The sequence below is a fragment of the Haliotis cracherodii genome, unplaced genomic scaffold (genome assembly GCF_022045235.1).
Source record: "Haliotis cracherodii isolate W230 unplaced genomic scaffold, xgHalCrac1.p SCAF_24, whole genome shotgun sequence".
NCBI lineage: Eukaryota > Metazoa > Mollusca > Gastropoda > Lepetellida > Haliotidae > Haliotis > Haliotis cracherodii.
The window spans coordinates 4,023,568-4,044,734 of NW_027266280.1; the positions used below are offsets into that span (position 1 = coordinate 4,023,568).

General features: G+C 41.7%; 2 protein-coding genes across 2 annotated transcripts; one reads left to right on the forward strand and one right to left on the reverse strand.

Moving 5' to 3' along the window:
• Nucleotides 1-1,143: 1,143 nt before the first annotated feature.
• On the forward strand, nt 1,144-6,272 carry LOC139472234 (F-box only protein 39-like). Its single transcript, XM_071254614.1, has 3 exons — nt 1,144-2,251; nt 4,756-4,923; nt 6,145-6,272. Exons 1-3 carry the CDS (start codon nt 1,144-1,146, stop codon nt 6,270-6,272), a joined length of 1,404 nt encoding a protein of 467 aa, XP_071110715.1.
• A 3,389-nt stretch (nt 6,273-9,661) lies between these two features.
• On the reverse strand, nt 9,662-21,104 carry LOC139472374 (proline-rich protein 11-like). Its single transcript, XM_071254845.1, is given in 10 exon segments — nt 9,662-11,379; nt 12,089-12,197; nt 13,362-13,418; nt 14,098-14,210; nt 16,298-16,408; nt 17,257-17,305; nt 17,307-17,425; nt 18,412-18,531; nt 19,746-19,917; nt 21,017-21,104. Coding segments are annotated over 10 exon segments (1,116 nt in total). The 5' UTR covers nt 21,040-21,104; the 3' UTR covers nt 9,662-11,136.
• Between the last annotated feature and the right edge of the window lie 63 nt (nt 21,105-21,167).

The following is a 21,167-nucleotide window of genomic DNA, read 5'->3' on the forward strand; positions in this document are numbered from 1 at the left end:
CAGGATATTTACCATCCACAAAGTGGCCCAAAAAAGACACTCGCGTGATGTTTTGTTTTTGTTTTGTTACACACTTTTGTTTTTGTTTTTGTTTTGTTGAACATGGTACACACTTTTCGTGCACATTTCACAAATGAATGCTCATCTAAACTTGGCTAGAACAGCATTAATGAGCCTTTTTATTCACTTTTATTTTGGGATGCCATTGCCACACGTTTGTGCAGATATGTTTACCTGATATTTGTCTCGTAAGATTTAATGCAAAGTTATGTTTTTTTACCAAATCTGAAACAATTTCGGTTTGCAACAGATGAAAGACTCCTGTAAGCGTCAAATGTTTTTAATTTGCCATACTGAATTCGGAAAATGCGTAATTTCATAATAAATAACATGAACATGCCAAAATGTCAATTTACAAATCAATAGCGTGTGTGTCCACCTCTGGTTGCGATGCCAGCAACACATCTTCGTCTCATGGAATGGACCAGGCGTCGCACAAAGTCCTGTGGGATATCTGTCCATATCTGCTGGAGCATGTTTCGAAGTTCCTGGAGTGTCTGTTGAACACGTGGTTGACTCACGTTGTGCTCGATTGGTGAGAGATCAGGGGCGCGAGCTGGCCAGGGGATGACATTCTCGTTGTTTTGTTGAAGAGAATCGAGTGAGTGAGTGAGTGAGTATGGTTTTAAGACGCTTTTAGCAATATTCCAGCAATATCACGGCGGGGGACACCAGAAACGGGCTTCACACCCGGGTCTTCGGTGTGACGAGAGAACGCTTTAGCCACTAGGCTACCCGACCCCGCCATTATGTTTAAGTAAGGAGAGTTACTCGGACATTCACCTCATAGGAGACCCTTTCTCTACACTGCTGTCTCGTGCAATCTACCAGACAGGATAGTAAATTCGCTGTGACTGGATGCTGTTATTTAAGTTAGTAGAATTCACAAGGTTTTGTTTTCTTAGTGTACGCGCTTTGAAAATTTATTATTTAATGAAAATTTGCAAATTGCATTTGCAGGCACAAATCCGTCACGCTCCGAACCTGAGCGTGACGTTATGTCATGTGTGACGTCATCGCATTCTTTGACGTCACAATCCAAAATGTTTGCGACGGCGTCACAATAACTGAAAGAATACCACAATGGCGTCCTCCAGTAGTTCCGAGAATCAACCCAAAGCGGTGAAATCGTCGAGTTCTACATACACAGTACTGACCAGAAGCAAGAGCAAGAATCTGTCTGTATGTAGATCAGCAGATTCGTGGTGGGACAAACTTCCGGACGAGGCTCTCATACTTGTGTATGGCTACCTTGAAGACCACGACAGAGCCTCCATGTCCTCGGTCTGCAAACACTGGAACAGCATCTTCAAGACGCCTACACTCTGGCGGGAGCGTCATTTTATATTCGTTGGTATGAGAGCCCTAGACCACACGAAGAAAGCATGTGAATTTATTACCAACGTGGGTCCTCATCTAAGACGCCTTGTACTGGAATGTGGACATCCAGTTCTTCACACAGCCAGACCCATTGCAGAAGCTGTGTCAACCTTTCTGGGACATACGATCAAAATTCCCCAAATGAGGATCAGTCATTTCAAAGTCGTATACCTTGACTGCTACCACAGCTGGAGATTCTTCGACCTGTCAAGGGGGAAACTTATAGACGCTTTGAGTAAATTTATAAGGAAACAGAGGACTTTACGAAAGCTTGACCTCTCCGGAGCTCATTTGACGTCTGCAGAAGGCATGAGATGCCTCTCTTCCGCAGCGCAAAGTCCTGCCAGAAAAACCATCCACTATCTCCACATCAAGGACCTATTCGAGTTACGTTACCCAGCATTCCAAGACAACCGCTTCCGGGACAATCTGGCTCGCTTCACCAGCCTCCGACAGCTTTATCTCAACTACTTGTACGTTGATGAGCTCGTGCTGCAAGTTCTACGAACTAATAGCAGAACAAGCCTCCAGTATTTTCGGATCGTTGTGGATTCGTGTGAACCATGTAATCACAGCATCTCGGCGTATGCGTGGCGGGATTTCTGTGACGGCTGTCCTTATGCTAAGGTTGTGTTTCATTTTCTAGGGAAGCTGTCGACTGAGGATTACAGGAGGGTGTTTGCCCGGTGTGTTCCGATATATGAGATTGATATTCTCAGCTGGGATCGCTACCCGAGTGACCGGGATCCCAATTCAGAGGACATGTCAGCCGTGCTCGCCCACATCATCTCGACATACTCAGCCCAGCTAGGTATATATACCGACCTACCTCCACCCGATATATTACATATAGTACGACCACCTCCGTGTGGATAGAGCGTCTGTTCGGAGAGCGGAAGTCCGGAGTTCGATTCCCGGCCGCGTCATACCAATAGATGGTTGGTACGCACACTGACACGTGCATGCACGTCGCTATAAAAGCGCAATAATGTTCAACGCGACGTTAAGCCCCATTTCACCTCACTTCACATATAATACATTGTGGTCGGAGCTTCATGTGTTTTGTGGGGGGAAGGGTGGCCCAGTCGTCAAAGGCGCCGCGATTCGCTGTGCAGAGTTGCGTCCCTTGGGCACGCCAGAAACCTATGATTGTGGGTTCGCCCCGATTATGTTTCTAGGTTTGTCAGCACCATACCCGTGCTCGTGGGTTTCACCGAAGTGGTAAACGTCTGAGACCTGCATCATTTTGGGCTTTCCTCCCACATTAAGCTGACACGCCGTTATATAACTGGTAAACTGTTAAAAAGCGGCTCACTCACTCACTCACTCACTCACTCACTCACTCACTCACTCACTCATGTGTTTTGTGTACACCGCGTTCCCCATCGCCCGTTCCCCTGTAAATACTCACGGCTGCTTTCCAGTGTAGTCGCTCTTTTTAAACAACGAATCAAAACATGACATGGTTCCAGCAATATGGAAGCCAGCGTGTTTTCAGAACAATGAGCGTTCAGCATAAACCGCACAAACAGTTGTACCATTGTCTGAACTCTACGCATTGCCACAATATCAGGCAATAGTAAGGTTCGCACAATGTCCATGCACGGAGTATGAGGTGAGGTGAAATTGGATTTAACGCCGCGTTCAAGATTATAGCTCTTATATATGCACACGTGTGTGTGTGGCTGCTTGTACTCGTCCGGACTAATGCCGATCATATAGCTAGCCCACTGAGATACCACGCCGCAGTTTAACATGAATATCCCAATCTGAATACTGACTCTGAGTCGACCAGTCCTTGTTTTAGCCCCTTGATGCTGAGCGCCAGATGGGATAATACCAAATAACAGCCGGTCGGGGATCGAACGCACGACCTTCCGCTCTCCGGGCGGACGCTCTACCAAAAGTCCACGGAAGCGGTCGCCTCATTGTTGAGGTTTTAACGGCCTCATTGGCTTACATGGAATAGACATGTGCCACTATTACACCGCACGGTATTTATTATATACTTCAGTGTGAATTACTGAGTTTTCTGAAGTTGAGAAAAGTGATATTTTCATTGCAGTGAACCTAACACTTGATTTTTCACTGCAGTGAACATTACACTTTGACGGAACTATTCTCACACAAGAGCTACCTCACCTTACATTGTCTCCCTTTATCGAAAGTGTCTGGCTCGTACACAAACTGTTGAAGTCCTTTTTACGTTAGTTACACATTGACAAGGCAAACAAATTACAGATGGTCACTTATGAAATCGCTTCTTGCAGTTTGTTATTCTCTCGAAAATGTTTCGTTATAAACTGTATATATTTCATTTAACTCGTCAATCGAGACTGTTCGTTCGATTTTTGTTACTTGACAAGGGTGTATTCCTTCACTTCAAACAGCGGTCTCGTAGTTTCCAAGAATAGTTTTTGTTGAAGTTGATTTTGTATGTAATCATATCTAAATGTATGATAAAGAATTTAAGTGATCCCTAAATATTATTTGATACTTTTGTTTTTATGTTTAAGATTTTTCAAACACAAAACTACTTTTTAAGTCGCAAATACAAGGGGTGGGCAACCGTTCCTGTGTGTTAGGTAAAGGAGCTTAACGTTTCAAGGTCTTACATTTGTAATGAAATAATTTAATTATCCGGTAGACAACTACACACAAAGTATATAATAAATCGGATATTCCATGTGTCTCGTGTAATATCATGTTTCTCTCATCTCGTGACAGGAGAAGAGAAGATATTTTTACTCATGACAATGCCATTGGTAAAAATATCTCCTTTGCCCACCGTCACTCGAATAGAGGATGTTTTCATGAAGTGAGTTGAGTTTAATGCCGCTTCGAACAGTATTCCGGTTATATCACGGCGTCAGAGCTTAATGTGGGAGAAAAACCGGTGAAACAGGTCTCAGACGTTTACCACTTCGGTGAAACCCCCGAGCACGAGTATGGTGCTGACAAACCTAGAAACGTAATCGGAACGAATCGGGATTCGAAAGCCGCAATCATAGGTTTCTGGCGTGCCCAAGGGACGCAACTCTGCACTTTGACCTCCATTTTTCATGAAACGAAGTGCCCGAGCTGACTCCGGGTTAGAATAGGTTCCCGGAATCTGTGCCGATCGTAAAAGGGGATAAAAAGGATCGGGTGGCCGGTAACTTGGTTGATTGTGTGTCATGGTACCCCGACGGCACAGGACGTTGCTCATAATATCAATCCCTGGTTTGTCTGGTCCAGACTCGACTATTAACAGGACGCCGTCTTTGGCTGGAATATTTCAAGGTTAAGCAAATAATAGTCGTACTTCTCTTGCAGTGAACTTCCGACTCGCGTTTGATCACCTGAGCAACGAACCAATCGACTCGGCGCTTGTGATGTTGCTCGACAGGTGCACGAAGTTGAAGGACGTGTGCATCAACACTGCCATTAGGATCGACACGGTGGAGAAGATTTGTGCAACACTAAAGAAGAAAAGACCTAGAGGTACGACCCGTGAAGGTCCGGGGTAGAATAGGTCTTCAGCAACCCATACATGCCGTAAAAGGTGACTGTGCTTGTCGTAAAAGGCGACTGACGGGATCGGGTGGTCAGGCTCGCTGACTTGGTTGATGCATGTCATCGATCCCAATTGCGTGGATCGATGCTCATGATATTAATCACTGGATTGTCTGGTCCAGACTCGATTATTTACAGACCGCCATCATATAGCTGGAATATTGCTGAGTGCGACGTTAAACAACAAACAAACCAACCAACCAACCTAGAGGTACACACACACACACACACACACACACACACACACACACACACACAAACACACACAAACACACACACACACACACACATCAAAAGTTAGGTACAAAAAGTTAGTTAATAAAAGCAAATAAGTTCATACATAAGTTTATCCGAATATATGATATTAACAATACGAAGACATACTCGGCGCTAATCTCTATTGATCATATAAAGGATAATGTTGTAGATATTATTACCTGTGAAATATATAAAAGTGTACATATGGGATCATCCTCGATTCATACGTCCGTCATAAGTTCGCTTCTAGACTGGAAGCGCACCCTGTTCCCAAAATTATCTTTTTTTAAATATTAACGATCCGATGTTATACTTTCCTCGTCTCCGATGCGTTTCAAATGCATAAAGAGTCTGAAAACATAAATGTTCTTATATATCTGTATCAAATTGTATTCTCTTGTTGCATTTTTCTTGTATGCTGAGGGGGAGGGGGCTACTATTATCGACAGGAGTGGTTGTTTCACGGAGTCGTCAGGGGAATTCTAGCCACTGTAATGACTGCTAAGTTTCCATGGTGCAAAATCCCGTCTAGTTGTACAATTTATTTAAAGTACAGCGTCGTGAATCCTAGCCTGAAAGTAGTCCCGATCGATTTCTATGTAATAAACATTTTCAGACATATATTTCCATCTTGAAACAGTCTCTATTTTATCTTATAGAACAATATTCGGGCGTGTCTTTTTTGGGGTGGCATTTTGTTTGTTTCATACATTATGTACATGTTCTTATAATAAAATTAAGACTCATCCCGTCTATAGGTAAAGCCAGGAGACATCTTTATAGGTGACAAGTCGTATAGACATACCATACAGCCCATCTAAATATTTTTTTTATTTTTTTTAAATTTTACAATTCCACACGTACACTTAATTCCCCGTTTCCATGTTTCAGTGTTGGAACACCTGGAGTTGAAAGTTCGTGACCTGACCCCAGAAGAAGTAGCGAGGTTACGGGGCATCGCGGTTTTAAGCAGCGAGGAACTCGGTCTGAGGAGCGTGGAAGTCCAGCCAGACGACTAACCAATCACAGGCCTTGCCACGCGGCAGAGACCAATCGGATACAATCAGATTAAAACGTTAAGGTTGCTCCCAATGTCCCCCGATCATGATATAACAATTGCAGTTCAAGGCTTGTGAAGGATATTTATTCTGTATCTTCATCGATCTATTGATGTATGAAACCGTGTAAAAAATGACTTATTTTATGAAGTGTCTCAATATTTCTCGTGCAATAAAATATATTGAGAGTTTGAGTTTTCGTCTTTCCAACTTTTAGGTGAAACGAAAAATTGCTTTGATTATTTCTATTAATGACAATTTCGACATTTCACTGTTTGGGGCGAAAGGGTAGACAACCCATGCTTGCCGTAAAAGGCGACTATGCTTGTCGTAAAAGGCGACTAATGGGATCGGGTGGTCAGACTAGATTGATGCATGTCATCGATCCCAATTGCGTGGATCGATGCCCATGATATCAATCACTGGATTGTCTGGTCCAGACTAGATTATTTACAGACCGCCGTCATATAGCTTGAATATTACTGAGTGCGGCGTAAAACAAACCATCCATCCATCCTTAATCATACACCCCATATGGTACGGTGCGTGAAGCCCCTGCCATGTGTCCCCCGTGGGACATTGTATAAAAAGCGGGATAAAACCAACTCGCTCACCCAATGGTCGGAAACTGGTGGCTGGTAATAAACTGCGTGCACTCCGTGCTCCGTCATACGTATTCATAGATGTAGTGGGCATCTGTAGATAGATGTAGACGTGGGCCACTGAGAGTTGATTTTAATTTGTGGACAATGAATTTGTTTTCGTGATTTCTTGACGCTTCTGATTTGGTTTGATACTCTCATTTTGACGTGTGATATGACTGATTATTGGTCACATGATGTGGCACATGGCAACGGATGTTTGTTCATTAAACATGTCTTCATCCCTCTCCGGATCGGCCTATGTAGAACCACGTCAGTTGCGCGCGCCAGATCGTGTAGTTATCACTGTAGACTCAGGAACACGGGTGTTGTGCTGACCAGATCAAAGATCATTTCTTACAAAAGAACATATTTCTTTTTCATTTCACACTCCTGCCCCGTTTTCTCTTCTTTATAATGTGGGGCGGTCGGGTAGCCATGCATCTTTGTATCTTACCTTAAATCAATTAGGATGCATCAATTTCGCTTTTTGAAAAACACATAACATCAGACACAGACATTATACATATCTCAGGACATTCTTATGTTGACAGCGATCCAGATGGGAAAAAGTGTTTGGCCGTGATAGGGACAAAAAAGATGTTTGACCTAAAAAAATCGAGTATTTCTCGAAAACTTCCCAAAAATGAATCTATGACGATCCCATTGTTAATTCAGAGACTCCTTCAAGACACAAAACTCTTCTCATCAAATGTTTGACACAGGAGTAAATATAAATGAAAACTCAAACAAATAGGTAAATATAATAAAATTTAATACCTTATCACAGACTCACTAAAGCTATCGCAACTAAAAACTAAATAATATCAACAACAATAAAATATACACAAACATAATTGCTGATGTCCATAAGCAAAAGTAAACATATCGAAGCCACTGTGAAAAACAAAGAAATATCTACCATGCAATATAACTTTGAATACACAGCCATATAATCAGATAAAACTTGATGCTTGTCTAAGACTAGGTTCTGACCACATATTATAATGATAGCATAACAGAAGGAGCTAGCGGTCCATTTATGCAAACATATCGAGAAACTATATATATGAATATAGGACAGACAAAAATCGAAAAAATCGGTACATATTTCATAAAAGCTACTTTGATTTTAGAATCATGATTTGTTAATGGAATATCCCAACAACATATTATCCTACGGGCAACATGAATCACTTTGCCTTTTAGCTGCATCATTGAATGGTTAGGGGTTATGGAAACAAACAAAACAACATGGAAATAAGTGTAATCTCATGTAGCAAGAGTTAGGTTTTCACAATTTCAACACATTTGTAATCTGTTTTAAAAAGTCAAAGAAGTAATCCCACTAGCACCAAATGACAGTTACAAAATATACCTGTGTCAGAGTGGTATTTGTTAGAGCACCAACCACGTATGAAAATAATCGCAACCTGTACCCCAAAAAAATATGTAGTGGACAAATATTATCATCACAGTTACAAAAGGGAAATGTCATGAAGGGACAGTCTCACATGGTGAGTGAGTGAGTGGGAGTGAGTGAGTGAGTTGGAGTGAGTGTGTGGGAGTGAGTGAGTGGGAGTGAGAGTGAGTGAGTGCTTGAGTGAGTGAGTGCTTGAGTGAGTGAGTGAGTGAGTGCTTGAGTGAGAGTGCGTGCATGAGTGAGTGAGTGAGCGAGTGAGTGGGAGCGAGTGAGTGAGTGCGTGAGTGAATTAACTGTATTTTATATTAGGGCGTTTCATCTTGTAGAAAGAAAGCAAATCTTATAAAGTCAGACATAGTTCTCGCTTCCACAAAAAACGGGTGGCAAGAACTAAAATTGTATTTTAATGAGATTGAAAGAAAGCCCTAAGAGACGTGTACCACTTTGGCCACCCCTACAAGTTCAAGTATGGTGCTGACAAACCGAGGAAGAAGCAGAGATCACTGGGATTCGAACCCACAGTCATGTTTCTTGGCAGTCGCAAGGGACACAACTCTGGACAGAGAATCACAGCGTCTTACATGACTGGGCCATCCTGCTCCAGTGTTCCTATAAGAAGGGTGTTTATTCCAGTTACCAGGTAACCATTCAACAAAGTGATATCAGACACAGGCATATTATCTGCTGTCAAAGAATGAAATTAAGTTTGACTAGAAACAATCGGTATTCTTCACAATTATAGTCTGGTGGGATCCTTGACAAACTGATAATTACTTAGAATATCGCAAACACACTTTTATTTGTCACGTTTTCTTTATTTGCACCGGCCAAGGTCAAATCTGTTACACAAGGGATGGGATACCGGGTAATCTCATAACAGCTTATATCTTATATTTCTGTTTAAACCATCACGGTGACATCATGTTATTATTGTTGCAGTTGATTCTGAGCCAGGAATTCACTGGCCATTCAAACGTACATTTTTAACAAGTAAAATTGATGGTCATTAAGCAAAATTATAGGTCATTATGCAATACTATAGATCATTACGCAAAATTAATCAGAAATCATAAAAGTCAGATTAAACCATAATAATAATAATGTCATGCTATTGATCTTGCAGTTGATTCTGAGCCAAGAATTCACTGGCCATTCTGAACGTGCATTTTCACAAATCAAATAGGTAATTATGCAAAATTAAACAGAAATTATAAAAGTCGGATTAAACTATCATGAAGATATCACACTATATTGATGTTGCAGCTGATTCTGAGCAAGAAATTCACTGGCCTTTCTGAACGTTCATTATAAACAAGTACAACTTTCGCAACTATAGGTCATTATGCAAAATTATAGATTATTTATATATCAAGCATAACATGGTATAGGTCACAGAAATAAAACAAATCTGTTAATAAATTATTCAGAATAAAAAATCAATAAGCCCCGTCCGGAACCAACAGATTCGAGTAATTTCTCCATTACAGTTTCCTATGCGAGCCTGTATGATAACCAGCCATATGATCATGATTATGCATTGTTTTCTACCACATGAAACACAGATCATGAATGGCGCGTCCTGTGAACCAAAACCCTACAAATAACATTATGGAGAGGTATGAAGCATAACTATTACATGAAGCTGAAGTCATGACGGTGCAAAGCCTAAGGCATGCGATCATTGATCGTTTGACAGCCGATGAGTATTTTCTATGATTTTGAATCAACAAGACGAATCCGCAATTAGCATGATTTGGGTCGGAAGTATCCATGAAATGCTAATTTCAGGATATAATGAAATATGTACATGCTACATAAATACCAATGCAGATTATTCAGTATGTTTTAACAAAGGTAACATCTTTAAACACACGTTTCTGTCACATTTTCTTTTTAAAAGATATGAAATAAACAATTCTTGTGCCTTTTTTTCTTCAAAGATCAAGAGACAAGGTAAATTAAGCGAGATAATTCATGCAAAGCCTTTTAACTCAAATGTCGTCTAAACAAGACAGTAACATGACCTCAGAGAGTTGACACTTGACAGTAACCCAACTGAATACAATGGCGGGAATCACGTGAGACCCGAACCTCGGTTTCAAGCCTGGGTTTCAAGCATAAGATCTAACATTAGGAAAGACTGATGTTTATAAGAGTAGTTTGACACACAAGTATACAGGCAGGTCGGGGAGTCCGTAGAAAGTGAGTGAGTATGGTTTTAACACCTACAGCTGTTAGCAATATTCCAGCAACATCATGGCTTCACACAGAGTGTTCTGTGCTGAGTTCGTAGAGAAGAACAGATTGTGACATGAAAGACATTTGAAACACAGTCATGCCCAGCCACACAAAGTGGCCATCACTTCACATATAGACATTATATACATTGTGGTTACCCTAGTCACCTGTATTACATTACATTCACGCTAAAATTCAAAGATTTGAACATGACTTTAAAAGGACTCTTATGAATAATTTCACATCAACGCGACATATACACATTGTCTGAATGTGTTCAACAAACAAAATATTTGTAAACTTACATGTCATAAACACAATAATTCATATCTTAATTATAGAAACTTCTCCAAACCCTATCTGTATTGTGAACTAGGTTTCGTCCTTATTGCTGAAGTGAGTGAGTGAGTTGGGTTTTATGCTGTTTTTATCCTACATCATGGTGGGGACACCAGACGTTTGCTCTGGCTGAAGACGTTATGCACTATGATGTAACAGCCGTTCTATTGCACAGACGGAGGTGTCACAGCGGAGACATGGCCGCCTCCTGCGTCTCACTCACGTTGTTGATGTCCACTAAGGGTGACCGTTCGCTTACGTTGCTACGCCTTGACCGCCGTCGCTTTGATTTGGCCATCTTGTCTGTGGTTGATGATGTTGGTGTGGAGTCTGGCGTTGTAAATGACGCTGCGTGTGAAGGAGGAAGGTCGGGGCTTGAGAAGGAGCTGGAGGAGTCGTTGGAGGAGATGCTATGTGACTGGACCAGCTGCAGACACAGGCAGATGATTGTTACCATGGTGATGATAAAGTGTTGCATCATCTACTATCTAAACTTGTTGGGGGGGGTTTCAGAGGCAGAAATATTTTCAAAAATGAAGAGATATGTTGTGTTACAAATATGGATTTCTTCTGTTTTATAAACTATAGTTAATTAACCATCAATGTTAACCATGACAAAGCTTCTGTATATTGTCTCCTGAATCTAGCCTAACTCCGAGTGACATGAGTGAGTGAGTGAATTGGGTTTAACACCGCTTTTAACAGTATTACAGTTATATATGACGGCGGTCTGTAAATAATCGAGTCAAGACCAGACAATCTAATGATTGACATCTTGAGCATCGATCCATGCAATTGGGATACAATGACATGCATCAACCAAGTCACCGAGTCTAACCATCTAATCACGATAAGCATAGTCGCCCTTTACGTTAAGCATGGGTTACTGAAGCGCTGTGTGTGTGAGTGAGTGAGTGAGTGAGAATGAGTGAGTGAGTATGAGTGAGTGAGAATGAGTGAGTGAGAATGAGTGAGTGAGTGAGTGAGTGAGTGAGTGAGTGAGTGAGTGAGCGAGCGGCACCTAGATACTGTTTAAATGGATACACCACTCAGACACAATATACCAACTCCGAGCTGACCAGTCCTTGTTACATCCCCCCACAGCAGCCATCAGGTGAGGTTATAGTCTGACATACCTTGAACTTCTTCCTCAGGGCTCTGGTCATGATGGGGGTGAGGCCCTGCCCGGTCTCCCTCTTCCTCTTCTTCTCCTGGCTGTCAATGATGGGGGTTCCCCCCGGACTCCTGGAGACATGAATGTGTGAATTACTTTGTGTATAATACAACCCAACTTTTGAGGGGAAACGTGATGTCTCGTATGTCCAGTCAAACATGACATTGTATAATGTATTGCTTCAGGTGAATGAATATGAGGTATACTATGTCAAACTAAATTTTGACTTAAATTAAAGATTACTGGACATAATAATTTATTTATTGAATTGTATTTCCTGTTTCAACAGGCATTTGATATGATGTAAGATTAATATTATTGTGTGTACTTGTCTCGTACAATAAGCCTGAAATATTTAAACTCATTATGCCTGAAATATTTTAACTCATTAAGCCTCAGACTGGGTAACAACAAGTACCATCATTCAATGTCTTTTTGTACAACCCCGAGACCTCCGAAAACCAAGGAGTAGTGAGAAAAAGTACTACCCCTGTACAGTGTATAAAGACATAATCTGGCCCGCCTACCTCTGCACAGAGAAGGGATAATCCCTGGCCCACCTCCCTCTGCCCTGAAAAAGGATAATCCCTGGCCCACCTCCCTCTGCACAGTGAATGGATAATCCCTGGCCCACCTCCCTCTGCCCAGAGAAAGGATAATCCCTGGCCCACCCCCCTCTGCCCAGAGAAAGGATAATAACTGGCCCACCTCCCTCTGCCCTGAGAAAGGATAATCCCTGGCCCACCTCCCTCTGCACAGAGAAAGGATAATCCCTGGCCCACCCCCCTCTGCCCAGAGAAAGGATAATCCCTGGCCCACCCCCCTCTGCCCTGAGAAAGGATAATCCCTGGCCCACCTCCCTCTGCACAGAGAAAGGATAGCTGGCCCACCTACCTCTGGATGGTGAATGGATAACTGGCCCACCTACCTCTGGACGGTGAATGGATAACTGGCCCACCTACCTCTGCACAGTGAAAGGATAACTGGCCCACCTACCGCTCGACGGTGAATGGATAACTGGCCCACCTACCTTTGGACGGTGAATGGATAACTGGCCCACCCACCTTTGGACGGTGAATGGATAACTGGCCCACCTACCTCTGCACAGTGAAAGGATAACTGGCCCACCTACCGCTCGACGGTGAATGGATAACTGGCCCACCTACCTCTACACGGTGAATGGATAACTGGCCCACCTACCCACTGGACAGTGAATGGATAACTGGCCCACCTACCTCTGGACAGTGGTCTTCCTCAGCTTCATGCGGTTCACCAGGACCTCCTGGACAAGCCTGGACACAGCAAGAAGGGACATCACAAACTATCGCAAGTTTCATAAAATATTAACATAATGGTTAAAATATATAACATCACATTGTTAAATATTGTCAACAGTTCCAAAACATCTGTTGGAGTAGATGTCATCTGCATATTAAAACATTTCACTGCATTTTATCAAACAAACTCATCAAAACTGTGAACCTTTCAATCACAATCAAGTCGTAAGCAATGACTTGTAACCATGGTAACCGATTGGCAATGGGTTGTAAATGTGACAATGTCTGTAACAAGATCAATAACGACAGTCTTCACAATGTTTGTTATACATAAAATTTATGAAATTGGTTCAAAATATTGTATGGACATCATGAAATTTGCAATGGTTGGCATCTGTGACTATGTTTTATTATTTGTTTCTTGTTTACGCTGCACTCAGCAATATTCCAGCTACATGACGGCGGTCTTTAAATAAAGTAGTGTAGGCGATATGAGGTGTAGGCCAGATGAGGATAGGCCGATGACATGCATCAACCAAGTCAGCGAGTCTGACCACCCGATCCCCTTAATCGCCTCTTAAGCATGTTAAGACAAGCATAGTCGCATTTAACGGCAAGCATGGGTTGCTGAAGACCCATTCTACCCCAGATCTTCGCGGGTTGTGACTACTCTGTGGGTACAGGAGCATCTTACATGTGTTGTATGTTCTCCTTGCCGAGCTCCCCTAGGGTGATGGCTGACTGTGTCTTCCTCAGCGACACGCGCTTCAAGTCCTCCACACTCACAACATGTGCTTGACTGTCTCCCTGTGACAAGGAGTCAGGCAAGAGTGAGTAATTGAAATCCCACTAAAATCATGGGTACAGTTTGTTTGTTTGTTTCATTATTTGTTGTTTAATGCCTCTCTCAGCAATATTCCAGCTATATGACAGCGGTCTGTAAATAATCGAGTCTGGACCAGATCATCCAGTGATTGATATCATGAGCATCAATCAACGCAACTGGGATACGATGACATACATCAACCAAGTCAGCAAGCATGACCACCTGATCCCATTAGTTGCCTTTTACGACAAGCATAGTCACCATTTACGGCAAGCATGGGTTGCTGAAGACGGATTCTACCCCGGACCTTCACGGCAAGCATGGGTTGCTGAAGACGGATTCTACCCCGCACCTTCACGGCAAGCATGGGTTGCTGAAGACGGATTCTACCCCGGACCTTCACGGGTTCATGAGTACAATAGAACATGGATATAATGAACTACAAGGGACCAGAGAAATCAGTTTGTTATATGCATTGTTTGTTATGTAAACGTTTTCACTCGGAAACGTCTGCCATCTTGGATAAAACAAACACAATACACGTAACTGCAGCTTTGCCCCCCATGATAGCATGTGCTAGTGAAGTGACACTTTGACATGATCTCGTGAAATTTATGTCTGTCATACAGATAAGATTAGTCCAGTTACAGGTAAGATAAACATAAAGTTCAAAAAGTTTGAATTGTCACCGCTGATTGAGTTGATTCGCCGCTGATTGCATATCGCCAATTATCAGTGACACTTGACACTTGAGTGAGATTTCTCAGTTCTCTACACACATCACTAATTAGGGGTTTGGGCTTGTAGGGCATCAGATATTAGTTCACTATATACATTTGTTCGCTGCTCCCTTAGTTCTCCTCCCCAACCCCATCGGCATCTATTCCAAATCTCAAAATTCCCAAATTATATATAAGCAACACCTAAAGCCCCCTCTTGGGTTGCACAGACCACCTTCGCCCCTTTCGGAAACACATTAAATGGCCTGGCCGGGCCCGTGTGCGAAAAAAAGCATCAGTCGGAAAGCGCACGTTAAATCTCCTAAGTAAGTAAGTAAGTAAGTAAGTAAGTGTTCGCTGTAGAGAGTTCATTATACTCACTTTTTATATGATAATATAGAGGAGATAAATCGGGGATTTTGTAACAGTTCGTTGTCTCCATTTGTTCTCTCTATCCATGAAGTACTACTGTAGTCAATTATACAAGTTGTGTGCACATTCAGTATCGGAAATAATTGCCTGCCTGTGGCTGGAAACGTTTCTGTCGGGCTGCATGAACTTTTCCTCCATCTGCCCGACTGTCTGGGCAGATAATTTTACGACGAATTATGTATTCAGTTTGATTATGACTCCTTATAGATTCTTAAGTACTTGTTTGCATTATTTCAACTGAAGCAAGACATGATTTGTCTATTAGTTTTTTTTGCGATATATTCGTAATGTCTGAGTGTGGGCAGGAAAATTTGAAGATAGACAGGCAACACTTATGGGTCACCTGCCTGACTCTCCTATTGGGTTTTAAAATGATTTCGAACAGTGTGCACATTTGGTCAGGTTCATAATGGAAAATATTTGTATTGACACATCTGACCTAAATATGCCCACCTGCATAACTGACACTGTTAGATGCAGCATTTCAATAATCAAGTGGCAAATATTGCAAAACTTAAATTTATTGGTCATTTGTGGATTCAGGGACGGGGAGCACGGGCGCACAACCCTCTCCTCCCTTTCAAAACATGCTAATTATGTCAACACATACAAAATTAAGAAATGGAGTATTTGGTAACATTTTTCAACAAAAGTAATATTCAATTGACTAATTTTAATAATAAAAACTGTTTCCTGAATTATCATTATGCAATCATCTCACGTTTGACTTTTTGTGCACTCCTTCCCTCCTTTCCCGAAAACTGTATCTTCTTTTAGCAAAATAAATGTTCAAAAACTTTAAAACACACATTATAGTAATTAGAAAAAGACACTGGTCTAAATAATCACATACGTATGACCTTGGCCAAACTGTATCGCAGTGACCATGTCATCTTTATGCTGTGATATCTCAGTACCTGTTCGTGGTTTCCGTGTGGGGTGTCTCGCGGCGTTGACCTCAGTTTGACCTTCAGTAAGTCAGCTGCTGTAACGACCATCTTCCCAGATGACTTGTTTTCCTCTGGTGTCTGAAAGGAAGGTCCACGTTCAGTAATATTTATATTTTCTTAATTAATCCCCTTTCTTTCACAAATACAAACATAATGCTAAGAGAAGCGGCAATGTCATAGCTGAGGCTATATACACTAACCCACAAAAGAATCGCGAATACCATACATGTGGGTTAATATATGAAGAACTACTCATATTCCTGAGATATTAGATTGGTTCCATGCAAAAATGAACATACTGTTAGTGTTATGTTTTGTGAACTGACGCTGATGAATGCCTCACGTCACAGATCCATGACTCGAAATGCACCATTTGTCTTGTGCAGGAATAGCGTGTAAAGTTTGGAAATAACGTGCAGCATATCATGATAAGAATAAGGACACTGTGGTAACACTTGACTGATTGTTAGTTTTGTCATTAATTGGTACACATTGGAAACATCTCTTCTTTACATACATACTTGTCTAAATGTTGCAATGGTTTGTGTTTCTTTTATACAAACATAAAAACAAAAATCTTCATGTCAGTCGCAACGGAAAACACATGTTAAACATGTTAAAAACTACTGGTTTGAAAAGTAGAATTTCAAGGTGTCCAAGGTAGTCAATGTATTCAAGGAGTTCAGGCCGGAGGGATTTTACGGAAAGCTTTAATCAAACTCGCTGGGGTCACACTTGAGTAGGCTAATCACAGCGATAGAATTTTTAAGTGTCAAGCGCACCCATCTCGCATACTAGAGACAGTAAGCTGTCTTGCGTACATGTTACATCTGTGACTGTTCATAGACCCCAATATAGATTGTGTGGGGATCCAAGGACATAGGACATTCCAAACCATGACAAAGATTGATGTTATACTCCCACACCTGGTCATCACACCTCTTTTTCTTCTTGAACACCAGCTTCTGGAGGGGCGGGGGCGGGGGGCGGCGGTGGAGGTGGAGGGGGTGGAGGGGCACAGGGGGGTGGGGGAGGAGGTGGTACCCCGCAGGCCGAGCCAGGAACAGCCTTTTTTGCATCTTGAACCAACGTTTCCTACAAAAGAAGATAATGGTATGAGTGCACAGTGTCAATGTCACATTAACATCACCATCCTTGCCACTTCGTAGGCTTCCCACATTACTTGAGTTAGGACTCAATATATGTAACACATGTTATATTTGGGATCACACTTTCTCAGGCAAGTACAAATTCTAGTACTTTTGAGTCCCATCCAGGATTTGAGCCCACATTTTCAGAGTCAGGCACTCAATCACAAGCACACAAATACTGTTACTAAACCCTCTCGGACACCGAGGCTTCCACAAACATGGTTGGACTACACAACAAAGTAGTCGCACCTAAGGGTGTGTGGTATTACCGATACACCAGATATATTCTGTGCAAATCTTCAGCAATACATATTATTACGATCTGTTTGTAAACGTAGCAATATATTGGGGCAAATATAAATAAGTATATTTATGTGTTTCTAATCGATATGGAGATGGAAAAAAGCATCTTTCTGATACAACTTGCCTCTGACAATCTTTTTATCAATTAGCTTGTACACATCGCGAATATCAAGCTCCTCACAGCTATAGCCCGTTCGCGGAGCTCTCTAAACTATAACGAAGGTGTCACGTGCTGGGAAGGAGCTTGCTACCATGTGACCATATTATCTCCCTTGATGGTTGCTGGGATACAAAATGGCAGATGATTTCGACATCACAAAGTGATTGCACCACGCCACAAAGTGGTCGCTCCACGCCACAAAGCAATCACAGCATGCCACAAAGCGGTCGATTCACGCCACAAAGCGGTCGACCATCAAGAAGTGATCGTGCCACACTACAAAGCTGTGAATTACTGAAGATGATGTAAACTAATCAGTGAAAAACATTCCAGACACAGTTAAGGCTGATATTAACCACTCACAATAATTTCATAGTGCAACACTTTCCAGATTTACAATGACAGATGAGAGATTCACAAAACAAATTTGTTTGAGATAGTTGTGATTGAGCCAAGACTATACGTGCCTTCTCTTGTCGGACTGTACGAAGCTCGTGCTCCAGCTCCTGGACCCGCTGCAACGTCTCCTGTAGTTGCTGCTGGTACTGAGGCTGCATCATCCACACGCCCCGCACTCTCTCCACACCCTGCAAACAGTTGACTGTTGTCACAGGCCTCCAACCAATGCATTGAGACATCGAGTATGTACTCACAATCATTCTCATTGTGAGCGATTTCTTTGGGTATCCAAAAGGGGTGAAAGGATACATTGGTGCACAGGTGAATCATGAGTTTTCATGAGATGTTACGATACACAATATTTTTTTTCTGTATCGATACAAGACATACACTTGCTGAAATAAATTACTTACTACTCAGATTAATAACCCCTGGCGTTTTTGTCAGTCAGATATAGCAAATTGTGTTGTAATTAGCATTTCAAGTTCACTACTAAAAATAGCCGCTACGACCATGTGTCTGCAGCAGCTTTTCCTTTTGAACCTGCTCTGAAATATTTTTGTCAAGACGTTTCCATGTGATTTGATGTAAATATGCGTATCGCAATACGCATCGTGACCTACATACCATGATATGTATCGTGAACTTGCTGCATTGTTTCACCCCTAGGATCCATATTATCACTGATTATATTTGAAATCACATGGGTCCAGTCTATTGTGTATCTTTATACTAATAAGCAGTCATTTTCTAAAATAATTCTGTGCAACATGCTGATATGAAATGTCAGTATTAAACAGATATATCATCTTTGGGACTGTACTTGAAACATAGAAACAAATAAAAGTTAGTCTCGTTTTTTCACACTACAGTCGAAATCATTCCAGCAATATACATCTGTTAATAATTGCGTGAGGGAGTATGCTTTTAGCTATACCCCAACAATATCATGGCAGGGAACACCAGAAATGGTCTTTTCGTGTGGTACCCATGAGGGGATTCAAACCCGGCCTTCAGCATGGTGAGCGAATGCTTCAACCACCAGGCTACTCCATCACCCGTCATAGTTGAGCATAGACTAGACAAGTCAGTGATTGATATTATGTACACTGAACAAAAAATATGGGATCATGAACTTTTTGTGGATGTTTTATTGTAGTATGAGCACACAATTTTATAAAAAAACAAAAACAATCATGATCCCTAACTTTTTTGTTTATTATATAACATATAGATAATGCCCCATGTCACTGAGGTACAGGGATACAATGACATGCAACCAACCAAATAAGTCTCCAAGTTTGACCATCCTATCCATAAATTGCCTCTAAGATGAGCATAGGTTACCATGGTTACTGGGTACTTATTGCAGAGGGGAATCAAAATGAAGAAAATGTCTTACATTTCTTACTGTGTGAAAGCTTTGCTGACACCAGTCGAAAATGTTGTTGATGCCAGTTGTTATGGTAACCAGACTACTATAACCTGAAATGTGATCCATGATAGCAGTTGGTGACAGCTGGTTGCCACGCCAACCAAGTGGAGTAATAGTGTTAGGACCGTCTCTTTTCTGCCTGCAAAATAGATTGAGTAATTTGTTGACAATAAAGTACACTTACATAATGTTAACCAACTACTCTTTCATGTCGCTGTGCTGAACAAAGTTATGCCTATTTCCAGTCTAGGTGGAGATCCTTTTTGGTGCCATGTCTGTGTCAAGTGAAAAAGTCTGTTTTGGTGACTTTAAGTTCATACAGAGAATTTCACCAGTGTATTTTGATATCAAATATATCAACACTTGTCAATAAAAGTTTAACATGTTTAAACTCATAAAACTCTTAACTGCATAAAAATCAAACTAATAACTTGGCCTGCTAGTCAATAAAAGTTTAAAACTGGTGGTGGTTCATTTGATATTAAAGACATGAGGCTGAGACTGTATTTATCATCGAACATCATTATTTTAACTTCTAAAACTTTTATTCCATACACTGCAAAACTTAATATGAGAAATTCAAAATTAAGCATGAAAGGCAAGACCGAGGCCCTTATGATTGCTCAAATGTTAAGAGATTTAGGCTGCCCCTAGAATCAAATACTATGGGAGCACATGTCGACAGGTCAAGGACCACAGGACACCCCCTCATTTCCAATACTGCTTATGTAGCGACCAAACATTTTCCGAATCCTGTAATGGGATTCGAACCACGGACTTTCTCATCCGAGGTCGGACGCCTTGTCCACATGACCAAAGAGGTTAACCCCGTCAGGAAGCTGACAAGGTAAGGATGTCATCTGTGGGATGACGCCACTCCCTGCTATACTAAGAAGCTTTTTACTAGCCTGTCAAACCCAAACTGATTAAATGAAAAGTGAGTGTAGCCATTACTTTAGATCTAGAGCGGTCCCGCATGAAAAAATCAGATCGACAAATGGTCGACAACATGATCAACGCTGCGCGCTGTTTGGATACAATAACCATAGGATCATCCAAGTCGACAACCACCCAATCCCCAGATGATCACAGGCTAATACTAGGTACAGTTGTGGGGCGATCTGCCAGCTGTTTTTCATCAAATATACAGATGTTACCGTATTGCATTTGTCAAATAGTTTGGTAAAACACGTACGCAAAGAATAACAACTGAAGTAATGGATAGAAATCTGCATTACCTAGTTTCGAAATTCTTTTTCATCAGGGCTGATATCAGATCATCATAGTCTGTCACAAACGTTAACTCCCCTGTCGCGGGCGGGCCATTTGAAGTAACCGGGCGTATGTCAACAGGAAGTGACTTTGAAGATGGCGCTTGCCTTACGACCA

Coding starts and splice junctions, on each gene's coding strand:
- LOC139472234 (XM_071254614.1), top strand. CDS start 1,144: ATGGCGTCCTCCAGTAGTTCCGAGAATCAACCCAAAGCGGTGAAATCG. Junction 2,252..4,755: donor GACATACTCAGCCCAGCTAG/GTATATATACCG, acceptor CTTCTCTTGCAG/TGAACTTCCGACTCGCGTTT. Junction 4,924..6,144: donor AAAGAAGAAAAGACCTAGAG/GTACGACCCGTG, acceptor TCCATGTTTCAG/TGTTGGAACACCTGGAGTTG.